The 21961-nt window shown below is 37.7% G+C and overlaps 1 protein-coding gene and 1 pseudogene across 1 annotated transcript; both read left to right on the forward strand.

Moving 5' to 3' along the window:
• Window positions 1-325: 325 nt before the first annotated feature.
• On the forward strand, window positions 326-9014 carry LOC122327208 (annotated as a pseudogene).
• A 3784-nt stretch (window positions 9015-12798) lies between these two features.
• On the forward strand, window positions 12799-21836 carry LOC122327868 (calpain-2 catalytic subunit-like). The gene is made up of 21 exons (XM_043223524.1): window positions 12799-13106; window positions 14224-14293; window positions 15604-15722; window positions 15903-16036; window positions 16235-16403; window positions 17764-17847; window positions 17931-18016; window positions 18094-18168; window positions 18250-18410; window positions 18496-18665; window positions 19066-19077; window positions 19210-19421; window positions 20118-20154; window positions 20244-20309; window positions 20395-20452; window positions 20543-20607; window positions 20793-20861; window positions 21065-21143; window positions 21249-21365; window positions 21486-21544; window positions 21622-21836. The coding sequence occupies exons 1-21, from the start codon at window positions 12870-12872 to the stop codon at window positions 21643-21645; spliced, it is 2103 nt and encodes a 700-aa protein (XP_043079459.1). The 5' UTR covers window positions 12799-12869; the 3' UTR covers window positions 21646-21836.
• The last annotated feature ends 125 nt before the right edge of the window (window positions 21837-21961 follow it).

The following is a 21961-nucleotide window of genomic DNA, read 5'->3' on the forward strand; positions in this document are numbered from 1 at the left end:
AAGACTACTTGTGTAAATAGTATTGAACACCTCTTTGGGTAATACCTTTTCTTAAAAGTCCTTCATGTTTCATTGATTTGAATTGTCTGTAATACAGTAAAAATAAAATATAAATTCTAAAATAACTTAATATTTATATAAATCGAAAAATATTTTAAGATTTATTTCAATTCTGAATAAAAAACATTTATAAAATAAAAATGATAATGTTAAAAATATTAAATAAATGACCTGCAGAAGGGAATATTTTTACAAAAAGTCAATGCTGAATAAAAGTGTATAAAGCTATAATGCTTATAATGCTGCAAAGGCTTTATAGCTTGTATACGCTTTATAGCAAGAAAGGGCATATAATGAAAAAATATATAAAGGAAAAAAATCTAAGGAAACTATACTTACTATGTCTTTATTTTGGAAAATATTTTTTATGTACAATATATCATTGTATCTAGTACAATGTGCTTTAAAGAATTGTGTTTTCACTTTGTATCACAGGAATACAAGACCAGAACACCTGCTCCACCCCTCACAGCTTTTTTATCCTGCATCTCTCACTTTAAAACCATCGGTCTCACACAAACGCTCACACATTATACAGACTTGAGAGAAACTTCACTTTGACTACCAGGCAGCATGTCTAACATCGCTAAAGTTCTTTCTAGGAGGCAGGATAGAGGATTGGGAACAAACAAGCAGGCGATTCCCTTCAACAAGCAGGACTACCAGACCCTAAAGCAGGAATGCCTGGCGAAAAAAACCCTGTTCTGTGACCCGACCTTCCCTGCTGAATCCGACTCTCTGGGATACAACGAACTCGGACCGCAGTCCTCTCAGACCAGAGAAGTCCAGTGGAAGAGACCTAAGGTACTGCAGTGTGCGTTTGTTTACATGTTTTACCCTATTATTCAAATGTACAAAATAAAAGTATAAAATAGTAATATAAATATTTGAATGTTTAATGCTTAAATCTGATTAGCTAAAACGTTAAGATCTGCGAAAATTTTCAAAGGAATTCAAAGCTAAAATAGTTTATGGCATATTACGTCACAAAACAATTTTCAGTTACTCAACTCTCTCTTTATTACAACCACTCTCCCACACTTAAATACTCAAAAAAAAAGTATTTATATGCTGTTAGTGCTTTTCTCATGATTTTATCAGTAAAGTGGTTTAGCAGCTTGAAAGCCACATGTCAGTTCTCACTAATTACAGTGCTCTTTTTGAAGATAATGAACTTGCAGTATCACTATTAGTAAAAATGCTGCGGCCGAACGCTGTTGAGAGACACAGGCTCACATATTAACATATGCTTAATCTCTCTCTTCCTCTCTTTCTCTTTCTCTGCCTAATAACTTCATAATGATACATTAGTCTGGAATCGATGGCTCAGGGCTCTTATTTGGTCTAAAATCATGTTTTGGAATTAGCAACAGAGGTATACCACTCAAAAGAATAATTTAAGGGCCAGTCGTCCATTAGTAAAAAAGTTCATCCAAAACGCCAGACAAGTAACCTGCTTAAAACATCAATAACCAAAAATAACTATGCAAACATGTATTATTACATTTGGAAAAAGAAAGTGACAAATAGTGGATATAGCTAGGCTACTGCCTTTTCAAGAGAACAATGTGAAGAACAAATAAAAGCTATTTTTAGTCAGTCATGCCATTACATAACGTAACACTATCACCTCTAATAGTTCTCACATTGTCATTTTTAAAGGAGATCTGCTCAAACCCTCAGTTCATTGTGGACGGAGCCACACGGACGGACATCTGCCAAGGAGCTTTAGGTGAGAAACAAGCCGTTTGATCAGAAAAGTGTTGTTCGGGTGTTAACAGGCATAACAAATCACTGTACCAGAAAGAAACATACATGCAGAACACTCCTTGAGCAAAACACTGAAGCTCAGCTTGATCCTGTGAGACTATATATGTAATAAATTGGTTTGCATAAAATAATCAAGTATCTCATGATATTTGATACATTAACAGGTGACTGTTGGTTGATGGCGGCTATTGCATCTTTGACTCTGGATAATGAGTTTCTGGAACGTGTAGTTTCTCCTGGACAGAGCTTTACAGAGAACTATGCCGGCATCTTTCACTTTCAGGTATGAAAATGCACTGGGACCAAAATGTCTGGAGACCAAACTGAAGATCTGGGATATGAAAATGTAATTTAAACCTTGGGAAATGTACAACATCTTAAACTAAATAGCTTATTTTTCATTGAAATTATTAGTTAATAAGTGCTAAATGGATTATTTTCAATAGTGGTCTCAGACGTTTGGACCTCATTTGAGTATTTATAACCCTATAATTTCCAACAAGAATTCAGGAGACACTGTCAGACTGATTGTTGTTGTTCATGTCTCTCAGTTCTGGCAGTTCGGTGAATGGGTGGACGTGGTCATTGATGATCAGCTGCCCACTAGAAATGGGAAACTGCTGTTTGTTCATTCAGCCGAGGGCTCTGAGTTCTGGAGCGCACTGTTGGAAAAGGCCTACGCAAAGTAAATGGATACACTGTGTTCATACAACATGCCAAATATTCATGACATACCAACCATTGGTGCTGATTTCTTCTGTATCTGTAAAGGGTAAATGGCTCATATGAAGCTCTGAAGGGAGGCCGGGCCACTGAGGGTTTTGAGGATTTCACTGGAGGCATCGCTGAGAGCTATGAGCTGAGCAAAGCACCTCCACATCTGTTTAAGCTCATGCAGAAAGCACTGAAGCTGGGATCATTAATGGGCTGCTCCATTGATGTAAGTCTCTTAACAACTGTGTGCTTACATCAAAAAATAAGTACAGTGTTATTGATGAAGGTTCTATTCCTTGAGTGTCAAGGTGGTGTAACCATTATTCAAGGAGCCACCAAAAATAGGAGTTAGGCATGGCGTGGAGCATCAGACCATATTGCAACAATAATAGTAAAATTTTAGGAAGATTGTATTTGAAATGGCAGGAAAATCATTAATTCATGATTAAATGGCTTATCACTTTTGACCAACAGATGGCACCGTAATCAAATTAGTTTGATGTGTTCTGTGTGAGGTGACAATGGCACACACAATTTGTTGTCATTGTGTCAAAGTTCTGCAAAGACATAGCCACAGATTTATTTTGGCACCATGGCTAAAATTTGTAGCGGCACTGTATGAAAACTCTTACCCATTTTCAGTGGGAAAGTGCCCAAGAAACGTTGCCCAGCAAAAAATTGACCAGTGTACCATTAGACTAACAGATGTATTTCTCCAAGACCAAATACACAAACATTGTCATATCCATTACCATGCTAAAATCGTCAGAAAATTCTCATGATTTAGCAGCATTTATTTAAATTAGATTTTTTTGTAAGATTGCAGACGTCTTTTCTAAATGTCTTTTTGGTCACTTTTGATCAATTTAACGCATTCTTGTCAAAAGTGAAGTTAAATACGTAACATTTGGCAACATCGGCAGATTTAATCTTGGTTTAAAATGCAGGTTTAATCTTGACCTTCTAATGTTCTATCATTAAAATTGTCTAAAAGTCCAGTTCACAGGAGACAGAGACAAAGACGAGTCTGAAGCTGATGAAGCGACATGCCTACTCTGTCACGGGTGCAAAGGAGGTCAGAAACCAAAACTGACATGGAAATAAGGATTTGATAGGGGAAAAAATTATTGGAGCCCTAATGGCTGTGATCTTACTAACAGGTTCTTTCCAATGGATGTCCGGTTCAGTTGGTGCGTATCAGGAACCCCTGGGGTCGGGTGGAGTGGACGGGCCCTTGGAGTGACAAGTGAGTTTTTCCAAACAGATCTTAATTCTTCAACTTAAGTCTTGAGAGCCTGGTAAAATATTTCCAATGTCTTTCTCAGTTCCAAAGAGTGGAACAGCGTCCAACCGGAGGAGAGAGCAAAAGTGGCTTATTCTGCTGAAGATGGAGAGTTCTGGTAGGAGAACTTGCGAGTTTTTTAACCCTCAACAACAAAACAAATATGTTGATCAGTACTGACGAACACTGATGAATCTCCCTCGTCCTGTCAGGATGGCGTTTTCAGACTTTATACAGCAGTTCTCGAGGTTGGACATCTGTTATCTGACTGCAGACAGTCTTTCAAGTGAGACTGTAAGCTGCTGGAACTACAAGCAGTTTGAAGGGGACTGGAGGGTGGGATTCGACAGCCGGAGGCTGCAGGAACAACAAAGGTAAAACAAATTAACCACAATGTGTTTAAAAATAACTGCATTTCTTTTTTGACCACCATCTGATCGTTTGGTTCCCCCTCTACAGATACATTCTGCTCAAACCCTCAGTTTGTGATCAAGCTGGAGGAAGAAGATGATGATCCTCATGATGGAAAGAACGGCTGCACAATCCTTGTGGGTCTGATGCAGAAAGACTGTCGTAAAACAAGCGTTTTGGACGAAACCCAAACTCCACTGGCTTCTATATCTATAAGGTATGCAATCAGTGATACTGTAAAAGAGAAAATATTAACAACAATGGCACCGAAAGCAGTACCACCAACCGTGAAACCATATTTTTTTATTCAATTATTATATTTTCTCCTATTAATTTTCTCCAGTTTTTCCAATAAAAATTTGTTAACTAAAGTAACTTGCATTACAACTAATTAAAGTGTCCCTATTATGAATTTTATTAAAGGTTCATAATTTGGTTTGGGAGTCATCAACAACAGGCTGACAATTCATAATAGGGCCACTTTTTTTGTGGTAAAATGTAGTGAATTATATGAATATTGAACATTAAGTAACATAATTTTTGTTTTCTTTTTTGTTGTTTTTTCAGGTTCCAGATAAGGTGTGTATGACATCTGAACTGGCCACTGTACGATACATTAATACAGGTGTCACTAGGTTCGTTCCTGGAGGGCAGAGTTTAGCTCCAGCCCCAATCAAACACCTGAAGCAGCTCATCAAGGTCTTGCTAGGCATGCTCGGTATATGTTGAGGCTAAACTCTACAGGCCACCGGCCCTCCAGGATCAAGTTTAATGACCTTATACATCAATATACAACAACATTTGCAAGTTTTTTTGATGCCATTTCATCCACTTGTGTTTTTGTTGCAGTTTAAGGGTCGCAATAATGTTAATCTCGGCCCTGATGTACTGCTGCATCAATGATCCATTGCAAGTAGCAACTACTACAAACTACGAGAAGTGAGCGAGCGCTTCAAACTGCCTCCGGGTGAATACGTCATCATTCCCTCCACTTTTGAGCCTAATTGTAATGGAAGCTTCATACTGCGCGTGTTCACAGAGAAAGAGGCTGCTGCCAGGTTTGTCCCAAGTGTTTCTAGTTTTAGACCAAATGGAGATACTGTTGCACAGGTTCTGTTCTGTCGAGAGCGTGTCTAAAACATCTAAAGCATCTGTTTGTCTGACTCTCGTACCTGCAGCCTCATGGATGCAGAGATACAGACGTGGACAAAATTGTTGGTACCCTTTGGTCAATGAAAGAAAAAGTCACAATGGTCACAGAAATAACTGTTATCTGACAAAAGTAATAATAAATAAAAATTCTATAAATGTTAACCAATGAAAGTCAGACATTGTTTTTCAACCATGCTTCAACAGAATTATTTAAAAAAATAAACTCACGAAACAGGCATGGACAAAAATGATGGTACCCCTAGAAAACACTGAAAATAATGTGACCAAAGGGACATGTTAATTCAAGGTGTGTCCACTAATTAGCATCACAGGTGTCTACAACCTTGTAATCAGCCATTGGGCCTATATATATGGCTCCAGGTAATCACTGTGTTGTTTGGTGATATGGTGTGTACCACACTCGACATGGACCAGAGGAAGCAAAGGAAAGAGTTGTCTCAAGAGATCAGAAAGAAAATTATAGACAAGCATGTTAAAGGTAAAGGCTATAAGACCATCTCCAAGCAACTAGATGTTCCTGTGACTACAGTTGCACATATTATTCAGAAGTTTAAGATCCATGGGACTGTAGCCAACCTCCTGGACGTGGCCGCAGGAGGAAAATTGATGACAAATCTAAGAGACGGATAATCCGAATGGTAACAAAAAGAGCCTAGAAAGACTTCTAAAGAGATTCAAGGTGAACTTCATGCTCAAGGAACATCAGTGTCAGATCGCACCATCCGTCGTTGTTTGAGCCAAAGTGGACTACATGGGAGACGACCAAGGAGGACACCATTGTTGAAAACGAATCATAAAAAAGCAAGACTGGAATATGCCAAACTACATGTTGACAAGCCACAAAGCTTCTGGGAGAATGTCCTGTGGACAGATGAGACAAAATCGAAGTTTTTGCCAAGGCACATCAGCTGTATGTTCACAGACGAAAAAATGAAGCATATCAAGAAAAGAACACTGTCCCTACTGTGAAACATGGAGGAGGCTCTGTTATGTTCTGGGGCTGCTTTGCTGCGTCTGGCACAGGGTGTCTTGAATCTGTGCAGGGTACAATGAAATCTCAAGACTATCAAGGAATTCTAGAGAGAAATGTACTAGCCAGTGTCAGAAAGCTTGGTCTCAGTCGCAGGTCATGGGTCTTGCAACAGGACAATGACCCAAAACACACCGCTAAAAACACCCAAGAATGGCTAAGAGGAAAAAATTGGACTATTGTAAAGTGGCCTTCTATGAGCCCTGACCTCAATCCTATTGAGCATCTTTGGAAGGAGCTGAAACATGCAGTCTGGAAAAGGCACCCTTCAAACCGGACACAACTGGAGCAGTTTGCTCATGAGGAGTGGGCCAAAATACCTGCTGAGAGGTGCAGAAGTCTCATTGACAGTTACAGGAAGCGTTTGATTGCAGTGATTGCCTCAAAAGGTTGCGCAACAAAATATTAAGTTAGGGGTACCATCATTTTTGTCCAGGTCTGTTTCATGAGTTTATTTTTTTTTAATAATTCTGTTGAAGCATGGTTGAAAAACAATGTCTGACTTTCATTGGTTAACATTTATAGAATTTTATTTATTATTACTTTTGTCAGATTAAAGTTATTTCTGTGACCATTGTGAGTTTTTCTTTCATTGACCAAAGGGTACCAACAATTTTGTCCACGTCTGTAGGTGCTGAAGTGGAAAAGGTGAATTTACTATTTACACACTTGTGTTAATCCGTCCACCAACCAAAACCCCGTATAGATCATTTAAAACATTTAGTAATGACAGCAATGGATAATTTCGTGATGACAGACAGATGGCACTTAACATTAAGATGAAACAATAGGTCGTAATAAGACGCTTGTACAAATGAAAATGAACAATTTGTACAAAAAATTTAAATAATAATTTTAGTCAAATGTAAAATGTTTTTTTCTTTCCCAGCACTATATATCTGAGAGTGATATGGACCCAAATTTCAAACAACATTTCAATCAGGTTGCTGGAAATGTAAGTAATTTTTAAATGAAGGCCGGTCATTTTCAGTTTGAGATCATAATAATTATCACGCATGTTCTTTTCTTTACTCCGCAGGACTCAGAGGTGTCTGTGTTTGAACTGAAGCAGGTCCTAGACAGTGTTATCTCGAAACGTAGGAATACAAACTTTTATTAAATATTTGTATTAATTTGGGCATGTGTGTGTAGTGCCTTGCAATAGAAATTCTGTGCTTATCATTCAAACTCATTCTGTTTTATGGCATTTTATACAGGAACCGATGTGAAGACGGATGGATTTAGTATGGAAACCTGTCGCCACATTATCAGTCTGCTAGATGTATCCTTACCTCACTGGATCATTTGATAGATATGATGAATGCTACATGGATTAATGCTGAGAGTCAGCCAAATTCATTTGACCTTTAAAATGTCCCCCATATTTCAGTAATTTAAGTACAGTACGTTTACATGTTCACAGTTTTTTGCTGTTGGGTTACTACTTATATATTCATCAACTCCCTGCAGTTCCCTGACAAGTCTCCAGGGGTTTAGGGAAACCAGTTTGGATCTGTTTTTTTTTTTGTTTTTTTAACCCTGTTATAACCCTTGACCTCAGACCAGAGAGAGGGCAGCGGCAAACTCGGTCTTGTGGAGTTTCAAATACTGTGGACAAAAATCCAGAAGTATTTGGTACAATATTGTTTTTGTAAAAACGCCAGAATGAGTCTACCAGTCCTGTTCACACATGATATTTTACCTCAATGTATCATTCATTTCTTTTAAAAGTGTTCGTAATTAGTGTATTAATGGTTGTTTGTGTTTTTCTCCACAGGGTTCCAGCTGAACAACGAGGTTCTTCAGGTGATCATCTCACGTTACGCCAATCAGCAGTACTCCATTGACTTCGATTCCTTCGTTGGCTGCCTGATTCACCTGGAAATGCTCTTCAGTAAGTTTCGCGAAAGATTATCCAAATAAATTACTATAAACTGACATTTCGGCCAGTGGTTTACGGTAACATTTTCATCTGTGCTTTATCCAGAAATATTTAAGGTGTTTAATAAGAAGAAATTGGGGAAAATTGAGCTGGATATCCCGCAGGTGATGCACAAGTGTGAACGTGGATTAAAATATTTTCATCTTCTGAAAGTAGCGCTTACTGATGTGTTGTTTCGTGTTTTGCAGTGGCTCTGCTTGACCCTCAGCTGAAAATCCACTCCCCATAACTGCGTCAGAAGTAAAATCATTTCCTACAGTTGAACCAAAGAAGATGCAGCAGACTTGAAATATGCAAGAGTAAAACCAAAGATGGATATTATCTAAACTATTATCTACTAATTGCTTACATTTAATTTGCTTAGTAATAATATAATGCATAGTTTTTATCATAGAAATCATGAATTAATATGACATTGAATCATAACCACTGCCTGCTATATTAGAGTATGTAAATTCATGGTATCATTAATTTTATTTTAAGTTTTGCAAATTTCAGTAATGCAACCTCAACAACCTCCATCTTAGATTATATATTCCCAAAGCACATTTAATATGCCATTTCTTTCTTACTTTCACGATACATTCTTTTTCTTCCCTAATTTTCCTATTAATAAAACATGCTCTACATTCTCTTTGCATTTACAAACTTCACGTTTATCCATGTTTAGTCATAAGAATTAATGTATTATTAAGTCTTTAGATCCATCAGTACATATTTCAAAATATCCATGGTAGCTATTTATTTGTTCTTGTACCAGCCTCTATATAGCCAAAGACAATGGGAACACGATGGCTATTTAAATACACTAATGACACTGTCGAACAATCAAGACAATAAACCAATAGGCTTGTTTGAGATCTGCTACACTAGCCTGCCATCGGCTAGAGAGATCTGCCAGCAGGGGGCTGAAAGTTGAAAGTTGAGTTGGCTAGAGTGATCAAGTACCATAACTTTCTAAAATGTAATTTCAGTAACAAGTGCTTGACCAAAAAACTACTTGAGTAAGAATAAAAATTCATAAGTATTGAGTACTGAGTTGGGAACCCAAATGCTGGGCTTTATTAAGGAACAAGGTCAAAACAGGCATAGTCGATTATCGGCAAACAGTATAATCCAAGCCAGAGGCAAAGAAAAGTAAACCAGGAAACATGGAAAGGCAACTCTACACTCCTTAAACTCAGTTATGTTGAATGGAGGCTTACAGACATTATTTGGTTACTCCAGAAACGTTAGATTGTGAGTTCTCCATCTACTCCATGCATAATGTTTGGAAGTGGGGTTCATCAGCTCAAAAAACCTTGAATCCTTTAGGGGTTTTTTTTGTTTGGTTTTTTAGTTTTTGAGTTAGATGTGTTCCTAGGTCAACTTAGCATATTTTGTTGACCCTGAATCAACATTTTCACATTTTAACTTGAGGGATTAGCTTCCTACTGAGCAGTTGATAAGAACTTTCGAGATGGTACAAACCGAGCAACCCCTGGCATCTGGGTAATATTGGCCACCATTACTGGATGCTGATGAGCAGAGGGTTTGCTGGCTGCCTGGGTGACCTAAACCTGGATGCGTGTGATGGATAAGCAGTGAGCTCTTGTCACATAGAGCTTTCCCGCAGTGATCTAGAGACCATTGAATTGGACTAAGCATGATGGCTGAAGGAAGAATTGGTTCTAGAGGTTCAGTATTGGGATCTGGTTTGTGTATACAAGAAAAGAGGGTCGGATTTTTGGTTTTTTGGGGGGGTGGGGGGTCAATAGTAAGCACATGGCAAAAACAAATGACATACCATGTTCTCAGGTGGAACTAGTGACAATCCACAATCAGGGTAGTTCACCTCTGTTATTTATTATGGTTGTATGAACTTCTAACAATTCTCGTTGAAAATGAGAATATCTCTGGAATTAACTTTATGGAACTAACAACAGTGAACAATCTACAATCGTTTTTTTGAAGTAATGTATTGTTAATATAACATGACATTTTCTTCCTAACGGTAGTTTACCCAAACATGAAAAATAAGTTGTTGTTCTAAACCTATATTTAGAGTTGTCTTTTGCTGTTAAACACAAAAGAATATATTTGGAACAATTCTGGAGTCCATTTTTGGGTTTAAGGTCCTATTAATGGCAGTATCTCAAATACGTTATGTGTTTACGAGGATATTAAAGCTGGGGATTTTTCTGACTGTTTTATCTGCTTTGTCTTAGGTTTTGTTTTTTTCTTCATTTTTCATTTTTCTTCAATCTTTCACAAGTGAAGAGTGGAGGTGATTGAGGACACTAGCCGCAGCGTTCGCCTGATAGATATGTGATACGTAAACCAAATTCGAACGTGACATTTCAGTCTCAAACAGTAATTTACAGAAAGCTCAACTAAATGACGACTCTAATAAGCAGTCATTCTACTCCACAGCCATTCACGGGCCCCCTCCTTGCTCGGGCCCTATTGTTAATCTAGCCCAGTCTAATGGGAGGGGAGGTCAGTGAGGATCAGAGGGGGGTGATTTGAGCCTGAGGACAAGTTGAGCCGCCCCTTATTTTTAGGCAAATTTAATAACGCCCCAACCATGTTAGCTGTAAACCGCTAGATGATACTTTAAAATGGTTGGATTTTGAGTCAAAGTCCTGGGATCAGTTGAAGCAGGTTCTCACCCTTTGTTGATTTTAGAGTATTATTTTACCGTGGTCTACATTATATTTTCTTAAATTTACCTGTAACATTTTTGATTAAGTTTCTTCTAAAAAATTTTAATTGGTCTTGAAGAAAATTGGCCATTGAAGTTATAAAACTCTATTTTCCTGAAATAAGTGTGATGTTGAGTGCACAAGGCCAGTTCTTTAAGGTTTATTTTGTGTAATAAAAAAAAAGAATCATTAAGTTTAAAATGTTAAATAATGCTTTCAAACCGCTGCAATGTCATTTTTATCTTTTAAGAAGTCATCCATCTATTCTATTACCGTTACGTTCCCAATCCCCAAGGTGTGAGTGGGAGTAACGAAGTAACTTAAAATTGAAGGAAAAATGAAAGAGAAACGTGTAAGCATCACTCTAGTCTGCTGACCCAGAAATTAATTGATAACTTTGTTAGGGGGAAAAAAAACAAACAAACAAAAAAGTTTAAACCTTTTTTAAGAAACAAGAGCATGGGAGCAACAAAAAAAAGTCTTCAGGGGAGGGCCTGGCCAAAATAACAAACCTTTAACCTATTAAATAGCAACCTCCCCCTACAGCTACCCATTTACCATTAAACAGACTAGGTTACAATACCTTTTGATACGCTAACAAAAACAAAAATTATTTAAAGTCAATTATTCTAATGACGCTAAGTAGTCAGCCCGCTCTGCTGATCAACAAATTACTGGTAACAAATTGTTACTGGAGTCTGGAGCAGGGCAGAAGTGAACCTCTTTAAACAAAGTTCACACTGCTCTTAGTAGCACCGTCTGCAGCACACTCCCTGATGAGAATCACCTGTGGGCAACTGCCAAGCCAGCAAGAGTGAGAGAGAGCACATACACAGGTCACAAAGCCACACCCATATCTATATATACACATCCTGGGGACGTAACAATTACCCAAACCTCTTTGTCTGTATTAGGGTTGAGCTGGATCTTAACCCAGCATCTTGAGCCACAGATGGGCAAACTCCCTGAATGAATGAATGAATGAATGAATGGGCCATAGGAACACTCAAACAAACGTTTTGACATTTTTATTGAATTTGTATTGAATTCATCTCTCTTTTTATGTTGATTGTAGTCATTTTAATAGTCACTTACCCGTGTCGTTTCAAACCCTTAAATGCTTTGTTCATCTTCAGAACACAATTTAAGATATTTAAGATACAAAAAATGTTATCGTCGCTTCATACCGTTATGGTTTTCTGTTTTGTTTTTCTTGTGGTTATGAATTTGAATGTTAAGCCAGCACCCACAGGTGTGGTGTTTGGGTGTCTGGCCATGTAGCATACATCAAAACACAGAAGTTAATCATTTCTTTTGAAATTTTTATGCAACCCTTCTTATCTAATTCCTAGTTTTACATATTAATGTGTTTCTTTTCAAATGTTTTTTTTTTCCTTTTCTTCTCTTTTTTGATATGTAAATATAACATATGCATGTTAAAGGTTAAAATAAAGGAACACAACTGAAATATGATACATTTATAGGAAACATTTCCCTTCCTTCATAGAATTTGCTTATGAATTTTGCTTTCTAAAGTAAAGTAACTACACTACATTTTATTCAGAATGCAACAGCTACAATGTGCTTTAGAGAACATAGTATATTCGTTATACATCACAGGGTTGCATGATGTGTAAAACCAGTTTAAAAACAACACCTGCCCCCATGTGCTGACAGGTGGGTTTGACTCCACCCCCTCACCGCTTTACCATCCAGCAGCTCTCACTTTAAAACCAGCATCGGTCTCATAGAAACACACACTACACAAGCTTCAGAGGAGCCTGAGTGCGACTACAGGGCAGCATGTCTAATATCGCTAAAGTTCTTTCTAGGAGGCAGGATAGAGGAGAAGGATTGGGAACAAACGAGAATGCGATTCCCTTCAACAAGCAGGACTACCAGACCCTAAAGCAGGAATGCCAGGCGAAAAAAACCCTGTTCTGTGACCCGACCTTCCCTGCTGAATCCGACTCTCTGGGATACAACGAACTCGGGCGGTACTCCTTCAAGACCAGAGGAGTGCAGTGGAAGAGACCTAAGGTACTGCAGTGTGTGTGTGTGTGTGTGTGTGTGTGTGTGTGTGTGTGTGTGTGTGCGTGTGTGCATGTGTGTGTGTGTGTGCGCGTGTGTGTGTTTGCTTTTTTCCACACAGGTGGAGTTTAGGTAAATATTAAGGTGTGCTTGTTTGATCCTTGTATGTTTTATAGAATTTATTTCTACCTGAGGCAAACCTTAAAAGTACTTTTATTCAGTCACTTGAAACATTATTTATATATTTTAACGGTTATGAAAAGCATGACAAAAACAACACGAGAAATGTGTAAATATATTTAACATTGATATTGCTATTTTATCTTTTGGATTAACCTCACTATGCTCTTTAAATAACGTCACATTTTAAAAAGATGACATTTTTGCATTTAAGGTGAATTAAATATTAATAATAATCTTCACAAATAAAAATTAGATGTTACCGCATGAAACATATTTATCTCTTTTTTAAAGTGTAATTATTCCAATCTATTTAAAATCAGGGTCACACTTCCATGTACTTACATGATGTAACTACATACACATATTTCATAAAATTAAAGTACATTTAAGTAGTTAAGGCCGCCTGATATAAAGTGGGACCGAAATCAGTTTCTTTATGTTGCCTTTATGTCTTTATGGTGATATTTTTGCATTCACGTGACTGAAGGATTTTAAATGATTAATATACATTTAATAAAAAAAATAAAAAAATCTTAACAAGCCCAAAGTGGTGCAAAGAGTCCAGTAACATGACAGAAAGTCAAGTACATATAATGAAAGAAAAAATAAATTTATCTAAAATATGTGCATATGTAGGCATATGTTTTCATGCATGCGCGTGCACTAATAAGCTCACTATGGTAACCGACGTCGGCTCAGGTTTCTCTTTAGGTGTGAGGATGATCTTGTGTGTTTGTTGATACTTACAACATGCAGACTCATCGGGTTTGTTATATAAATACGTTTCTTTTTATCTATATTTTTTCCTTTATGAATACACTGCACATTAGTTCAACTAAACCCAGTTTGTTCAGAGCAAATGCAAGCTATTGTTACGTAGGTGTACCTTTACATAATGTAACTCTATCACCTCTAATTGTTCTCGCATTGTCCCTTTTTAAAGGAGCTCTGCTCAAGCCCTCAGTTCATTGTGGACGGAGCCAAGCGGACGGACATCTGCCAAGGAGCTTTAGGTGAGAAAAGAGGCTTTTCTCAGAAAGGTGTCCGGGTGTGTCCTGTAGCATAATTCATACATTTTTTACCAATTCCACTAACACACACAGGTCAGTATCGCTGAGGCGCGACATCAAAAAAACATGACAAATATGGAATTTCAGGATATTTTATTATTCATTGCTATATTAGTTACCTCTCTCTGCTGGTTGTGTCTGTTTTGTTGACATGAGTAAACTGTCCTCCACCCCAAACCCACACAGACCGACATTGTGCAGCGCTAATAACCAAGACGCAACAAATATAATCACTATATCAGAAATTATGTCACATACTGTATGTGGCTTATGTGATTAAAAAACCCATTAAATAACAATTACTTTTAACATTTAACCATCATTTAATAAAAAAAACACTGGCCAGTTTAAAGACTGTTTAGTTTTCTGAGGTCCACTTGGAATGTTATCAAGATTTTTATATTACAAAAAAACCCCAAACAAACATAATTAAGAAGTAATAGGCTACTTTTTGTCCTATTTTGTCCTTGGCACTGCAATGTTGAAATGTTCACTGGAATCACTGGAAGGTTCTTTGACGAACCAATAATGGTGACGCTAGATTTAGCAATCACATATTAAAGTTACCTCACAATGCGTGTGCTTTTCTCATGTTGTGGAAAAACATATTGTGAGACATGGGAGTGGTTAAAAACATATGCTTGAAGGTTGTAGGTTCAAACCTCATAATAGTCGATCCATCCATCATCACCATTGAGCAAGATACAGTATATACGCCCAAAATACTCTTTGAACAAAACACAGAAGCTTGGGATGATCCTGGAAGGCAGTATTTGTAAAAAATGAATGGCAGTGGCTATTTACACTAGATGCTATTTACACTATGTTAAAATAGCTGGATTTTCTGCTATATATACTACTTATTGCAAATGGTGGCAAGTATATGCACCTCAGTATTGTAGTATAGTACATTATAGAACAGTATGCAATGATTTTAACGCAAATTATTAAATGGATGCCATATTACTGGGACAATAAAGCCCTCCCTACATGTAACCTATCCATATGCGAGTTTGTATTCAAAATAAATACTTTCTGTGCATCTGGAGCTAAAATTATCAACCATCTTTTGTCACTATCCCACTATCACTATCCCAGTCACACATTAGTTGGCGGAGTTTGTATAAATAGCTTCTGCCAACAAGGCGGGCTGTTTGGCATTCGGTAAATTAACTGGAAATCGACTACCATTAAACAATAAGCTCAATGCAGAAATATCTAATTCATTTGCATTTGAATTGATTCATTTGCAGGCGACTGTTGGTTGCTGGCAGCTATTGCATCTTTGACTCTGGATAATGCAATTCTGGAACGTGTAGTTCCACCTGGACAGAGTTTTATAGAGGACTACGCCGGCATCTTTCACTTTCAGGTCAGAACTTAAAGTGGGATCAAACGTCTGGAGGCCACACTAAAGATCTGGGATTGAAATTGAAAAAAATCACTTAACATTAGAAAAAATATATTTTTACTAGCGGTTTCAGACTTTAATCTGAAGTATTAATTACAACACAAATGAAGGGAGCACTGTCAGACCGTTGTTGTCTCTCAGTTCTGGCAGTTCGGTGAATGGGTGGACGTGGTCATCGATGACCGGCTGCCCACCAGAGATGGAAAGCTGCTGTTTGTTCATTCCGCCGAGGGCTCTGAGTTCTGGAGCGCACTGTTGGAAAAAGCTTATGCAAAGTAAGTCTGTGCATTTTCATTCATCAAATTACCTGTTACTTCCAACGTGAACTGCGATGCTGAACAACACTAAGTCATCTGAAACTGAAACCGTTGGTAAACACTGTGCCAAACCACAGCCTACAAAATACACAATGTTCATACAACATATCCATGACATCACCAACAAGTGGCGCTGATTATTCCCATGTTTTGAAGGCTTAACGGCTCATATGAAGCTCTGTCTGGAGGTTCGACCACTGAGGGTTTTGAGGATTTCACTGGAGGCATCGCTGAGAACTATGAGCTGAGCAAAGCTCCTCCATACCTGTTTAAACTCATGCAGAAAGCACTGACACTGGGATCATTACTGGGCTGCTCCATTGATGTGAGTCACCATCAATTTCTATTATTTCACATAATTTTAAACTTATAATTGTGTTCTGTGGCATACTTAAAAAACACGGTTTAGACACCTAAGCTTTTACAGTATTAACAAAAGGGATTCAGGATTTTCATTTCTTTTTGAAAACGAACAATTTGCATGTGCTTTGTGGGTGTTTTGCAGGTAGCTTGCAAAGAATACTTGCCACATTTGCAAATAGGTTGGACTCGCCCATATTTAAAGGAGGATTTTGTGTCTGGAAATATCAAATGTTAGCTCACTTGTGGCTCACACTAAATACCGAAGTTTCAAGCGTGACAATCATTACCATTGCAGTAATACATAATAAGTAGGCATGCACTTACATAAACTTAATGATTGATAATATTCATTTGTATTTTGAAGCTGAAAACCACTATATTATCACACACACACACACACACATATATATAAACATATTAAAACATAAGAACAAAGAAACACATTCCAAATTAAACAAATCAGCAACATTAGGTTATTTTAACAACATAAGTAATACTATAATACTACAGAAATGTAATAATCATTTAACATATGACATTATTTTTAAAATAAAATATTTATATTATTATTTTTAATATTAATGTGAATGACAGACAGATGAAGGTAAATTAGGCTGCTTTCCTTTTTTAAGACAGACTGCATGGTTCCAATGTAGTGAAACACATCTCAAACGCTTAAAAGTATTTGAATGTTGAGCAGCGAGCCTATTGGCTACCGATGCAGCTGTGACATGTGATTATGTCATTTTGAGTTAGATCTATTGGACTACGCCATGTAAAGTTTCATGCAAGAAGAGAGGGCTTTTAAACCCACCCGTCACTCTTTCCAAAAGCCAAAGCAGCAGTGCCATCTCGAATGAGAGCACTTTCAGCTGTCTCATCTCAGTCAGCTGAATATATGTAAGCATATAGTACATGAATAGGGCATAGAATGTTTTTTTTATATCTTATGTGAGGTCATTAAAATTTTGGGGTACACTATTCCTTGGGTAAAGATTCTGAGTTAATATGGTACTAAGCACTGCCTTTACAGTGGCTGAGCACGCCAATGAGGCAAGCACTCAAACGACACTTCAAATCGAGTTCTATTTAACATAAAACTTGTCCCACTCTGTATTTTCTCATTTGTGCTTGTAAGCCCTACACACTACTGCTTAGATGATTGTGGTCAGAAACATTTTTTGCTGAATAAGGTTTCTCGTGCTCACCAAGGCTGCATTTATTTGACACAGTAATGCAAAAATACATTAAACAAACGTAATATTGTGAAAGATTATGATATGAAATAACTAAATGTAATTTATCATTTAATCATTGAGCAGATTACCAGTTCCTATGAGACAGAGGCAGTGACGAGTCTGAAGCTGGTGAAGGGTCATGCCTACTCCGTCACGGGTGCAGAGGAGGTCAGAAACCAGAACTAACACTGAAGTATGGATTTGATAGGAAAAACTCAAAGGAACTCTAATGGCTGTCATCTTACTAACAGGTTCATTCCAATGGTCGTCTGGTTCAGTTGGTGCGTATCAGGAACCCTTGGGGTCAGGTGGAGTGGACGGGCCCTTGGAGTGACGAGTGAGTTTCCTCACAGATCTTAATCCTTCAACATCAGTCTTGAGAGTCTTGTAAAATATTTCCAATGCCTTTCTCAGTTCCAAAGACTGGAACAGCGTCCAACCAGAGGAGAAAGCTAAACTGGATTATTCTGCTGAAGATGGAGAGTTCTGGTAAGAGAACTTGAGTTTTCAACCCTCAAGAACATAACAAATATGTTGATGAACACTGACAAATGTCTCTTGTCCTCTCAGGATGGCATATTCGGACTTCATACAGCAGTTTTCAAAGTTAGAGATCTGTAATCTGACACCAGACACTCTTTCAAGTGAAGATGTGAGCCGCTGGAACTACAGCCAATTTGACGGCAACTGGAGGGTGGGATCCAGCGCAGGAGGCTGCAGGAACAACCCAGGTAAATTAAATCAACTAAATTGTGCTTGAAACAAGGTTTAAGATGTTTTTATTCATAGTCTGGTCATCTGTTTTCTTCTCTCTAGCTACATTTTGCTCAAACCCTCAGTTTGTGATCAAGCTGGAGGAAGAAGATGATGATCCTCATGATGGAGAGGATGGCTGCACAATCCTAGTGGGTCTGATGCAGAAAGACGGTCGTAAAGACAAGCGGTTTGGACGAGACCTGAACACCATTGGGTTCGCTATCTATAAGGTAACTATTAACATTACAGACGACATCACAATCAACACCACAAACAACTTCACAACCAGCAGGTCCACTAACTTTACAATCACAATCACACCGTTTTAGTTTCATCCCCATTTATTGTCTTTCAAGATGAAAAAAGTCTAAACTAAAATAAACTAGTTATTCCCCTGAAGTTTGGAAATTTTACTTTTCCTTACAAATCAATTAATTGCCTCTAAGCTCATGGTAGGCCTATCTTCAAATGTTAAAATATGATTTTACTTCCAGAAGACAACGGTACTTTATTTGACACACATTTCCATTAACAGAACCATTAACATTAACACTAAATAACAGAATATTTTTGTGGTGAATCGTATTAATCTTAACACTGAATAATACAATATTCTTTGGTGTTTTTCAGGTTCCAGATCAGGTGTGTATGAGTTCAAGATGTTTTATACATAAGGGTAACCGGACACCACAAATGCAACCAAGTGCTCTTAAATTTTCATTCTACCTAGAAGACTCTAAAAACCATCTTCATCCATCTGTGTTTGTGCTTCAGATCAAGGGCCGCAGCAACATTATTCTCGGTCCTGATGTACTGCTGCGTCAGAGGTCCATCGCAGGAAGCAACACCTTCATCAACCTACGAGAGGTGAGCGAGCGCTTCAAACTGCCTCCGGGTGAATACGCCATCATCCCATCCACTTTTGAGCCGCATCGCAAAGGAAGCTTCGTACTGCGCGTGTTCACAGAGAAAGAGGCTGATGCCAGGTTTGTGTTTAGTAAATTTGTGTTTAGTAAATTTCAACATGTACTTTAAAAACATGGGTTCATACAGTTCTTATTTCAAACCACATGGTGGGGATGTTACATAGGTTCTGTTCTGCCTCGAGTCCTCCAACAAAAAACCACCCTAGAAGTCATTTGTCCAAGTACCGTATACGACCTATAGTTACGTTTTTAAGTTAAGCGCCCTCTAGCGACAGTGTTGTTTTGCGTCTGTCGTCGTGAAATGACGTATGACTGTCATTACCAATCAAAATGTGCGCTTTGTTTCACTGCAATGTGTTTACACTGATCTCACGGTAATTAAAACATATTTTACTGGGTGTAATTAGTATTAATAACTCACACTCACGCACCTAAACCTGCCCATTACAAAAATCCAGCAAAATCATAAATTATAGAGCATTGACGTTTTATAGCATGTGCGCTCTTTGGGTTCAAATAACATCTTATCGTTTAACACAATGCTCTACAGACTGAACTACACAAGGCCCAAATTATGACGCAGATAAAATAGTACAGCGTAGAGGCGGCAAAACGCTCTGATGGGTCGTATTTCTGGGATTTGTACAAACAACCCATACAGATGTTTGTCAGACCATTAAATCATTACTGTACCCTAAACATTTTTGTATTTGCACCCAAATGCATGATGGATGTTTCTGACTCTCTTCCCTGCAGCCTCATGGACACGGATATCAGTGCAAATGTGAAAAAGGTAAATGTATTATTTAAAAACAAGTGCGTATTAAGAAGATTTCAGATCAAAAAAGACTTTTCCTTAATTATTATTTTTTTCTTTCCCAGCAATACATATCTGAAAGTGACGTGGACCCACATTTCAAACACCTTTTCAATAAAGTTGCTGGAAGTGTAAGTCAAATGGCTGGTCATTTTTTTAGTTTTGGGCCGATATCATTTTTTTCCACGCACGCATGAACTTGTCTTCACTCTGCAGGACTCTGAGGTGTCTGTATTTGAACTACAGCAGATCCTGGACAGCGTTACCTCAAAACGTAGGAAAATACATTTTCACAGTTTTATTCTCATTTGTGTATATATCTGAATTTATATTAAAAGCACCTTGAAATTGGTTTTTCACACAGGAACCGATGTGAAGACGGAAGGATTTAGTATGGAAACCTGTCGCCACATTATGAGCCTGCTAGATGTATCCTTACCTCACTGGATCATTTGATAGATATGATGAATGCTACATGGATTAATGCAGAGTATTTTGTCAGCCAAACTGTTTTTTATGTTTTAATTCAGATTAATCTTCTCAGCTCTGGCCATTCATTGTACAAACGCAGAAAACAAATGAATCACCTGTTATAACCCTTGACCTTGAACCAGAGAGATGGCAGCGGCAAACTTGGTCTTGTGGAGTTTCATATTCTGTGGACAAAGATCCAGAAATATTTGGTATATGATATATATATATATATATATATATATATTGGTGTAAATTTAAAGGTGAATCTGTAATATCAGCTGATAATCAGTAAGGTACAGATCATTTGTGCATCCTAATAACACCTCAACAGCTTTGTGGGCACTCAAGTTTTTATGAATTCTTCAGTGTATTTACTGATGTTAAATATGTATTTTCTGTCATGCTTTACCAGGAGGTTTTTAAAAAGTATGATACAGACAACTCAGGCACTATGAGTTCACATGAGATGAGGGAGGCCGTGAAAGGAGCAGGTAATGAACCTATGGTTAGACCACAAAAGACAATATTAGTCATTTATTTATTTCAAAATTGATCATAATTAGAGTATTAATGGTTGTTTGTGTTTTTCTCCACAGGGTTCCAGCTGAACAACGAGGTTCTTCAGGTGATCATCTCACGTTACGCCAATCAGCAGTACTCCATTGACTTCGATTCCTTCGTTGGCTGCCTGATTCGTCTGGAAATGCTCTTCAGTAAGTTTTTTTATCCAGTTTAATGTTTCACGTCGCTTAAAATAAATAGCTGTGAACGGGAATTACAAAAATGTGTTTATGCGTTGTTTACTGCAACATTTTTGTCCGTGCTCTATACAGAAATATTTAAAACATTCGATAAGAAGGACACTGGGAAAATCGAGCTGGATATCCTGCAGGTGACGCACAAGTGCGAACAAACGTTTTTGTATCTTCTCGATGTAGCTTTTATTTACAAGTGTTTTCTTTTTTGCAGTGGCTCTGCTTGGCCCTCAGTTGAAGATCCACCCACTTCGCACCAGAATTGCACTAGAGGTCAATTCATCATTAAACTGAAGAGGATGCAGAAAAGTCACAAGCAAAATTTTAAAACTAAATATGGGTATTATCTAAGCTTGGAATTGCTTAGAGAATGCAATTTGTTTATGGCGCTCATCTGCTGAAAATAAAACAATTTGTCACCTAAATTCACACATAACGACTGTTTTCTTTTAATGTGAGTTCTCTTGAGATTTATACATGAAAGTGGTCATGAACGCTCTTACATAAAAAAAAAAAATTGGATACGATTGCTAGATTTTATAAGGCTGAAACTA

The sequence above is a fragment of the Puntigrus tetrazona genome, chromosome 22, assembly GCF_018831695.1.
Source record: "Puntigrus tetrazona isolate hp1 chromosome 22, ASM1883169v1, whole genome shotgun sequence".
In the NCBI taxonomy this organism is placed as follows: Eukaryota; Metazoa; Chordata; class Actinopteri; order Cypriniformes; family Cyprinidae; genus Puntigrus; species Puntigrus tetrazona.

What these genes read in the sequence shown, in the direction of transcription:
- LOC122327868 (XM_043223524.1), top strand. Translation starts at nt 12,870, where the DNA reads ATGTCTAATATCGCTAAAGTTCTTTCTAGGAGGCAGGATAGAGGAGAA. An exon ending in CCGGCATCTTTCACTTTCAG is followed by an intron (nt 15,723 to 15,902) that starts GTCAGAACTTAA and finishes GTTGTCTCTCAG; the next exon opens with TTCTGGCAGTTCGGTGAATG. An exon ending in GCTGAAGATGGAGAGTTCTG is followed by an intron (nt 18,169 to 18,249) that starts GTAAGAGAACTT and finishes TTGTCCTCTCAG; the next exon opens with GATGGCATATTCGGACTTCA.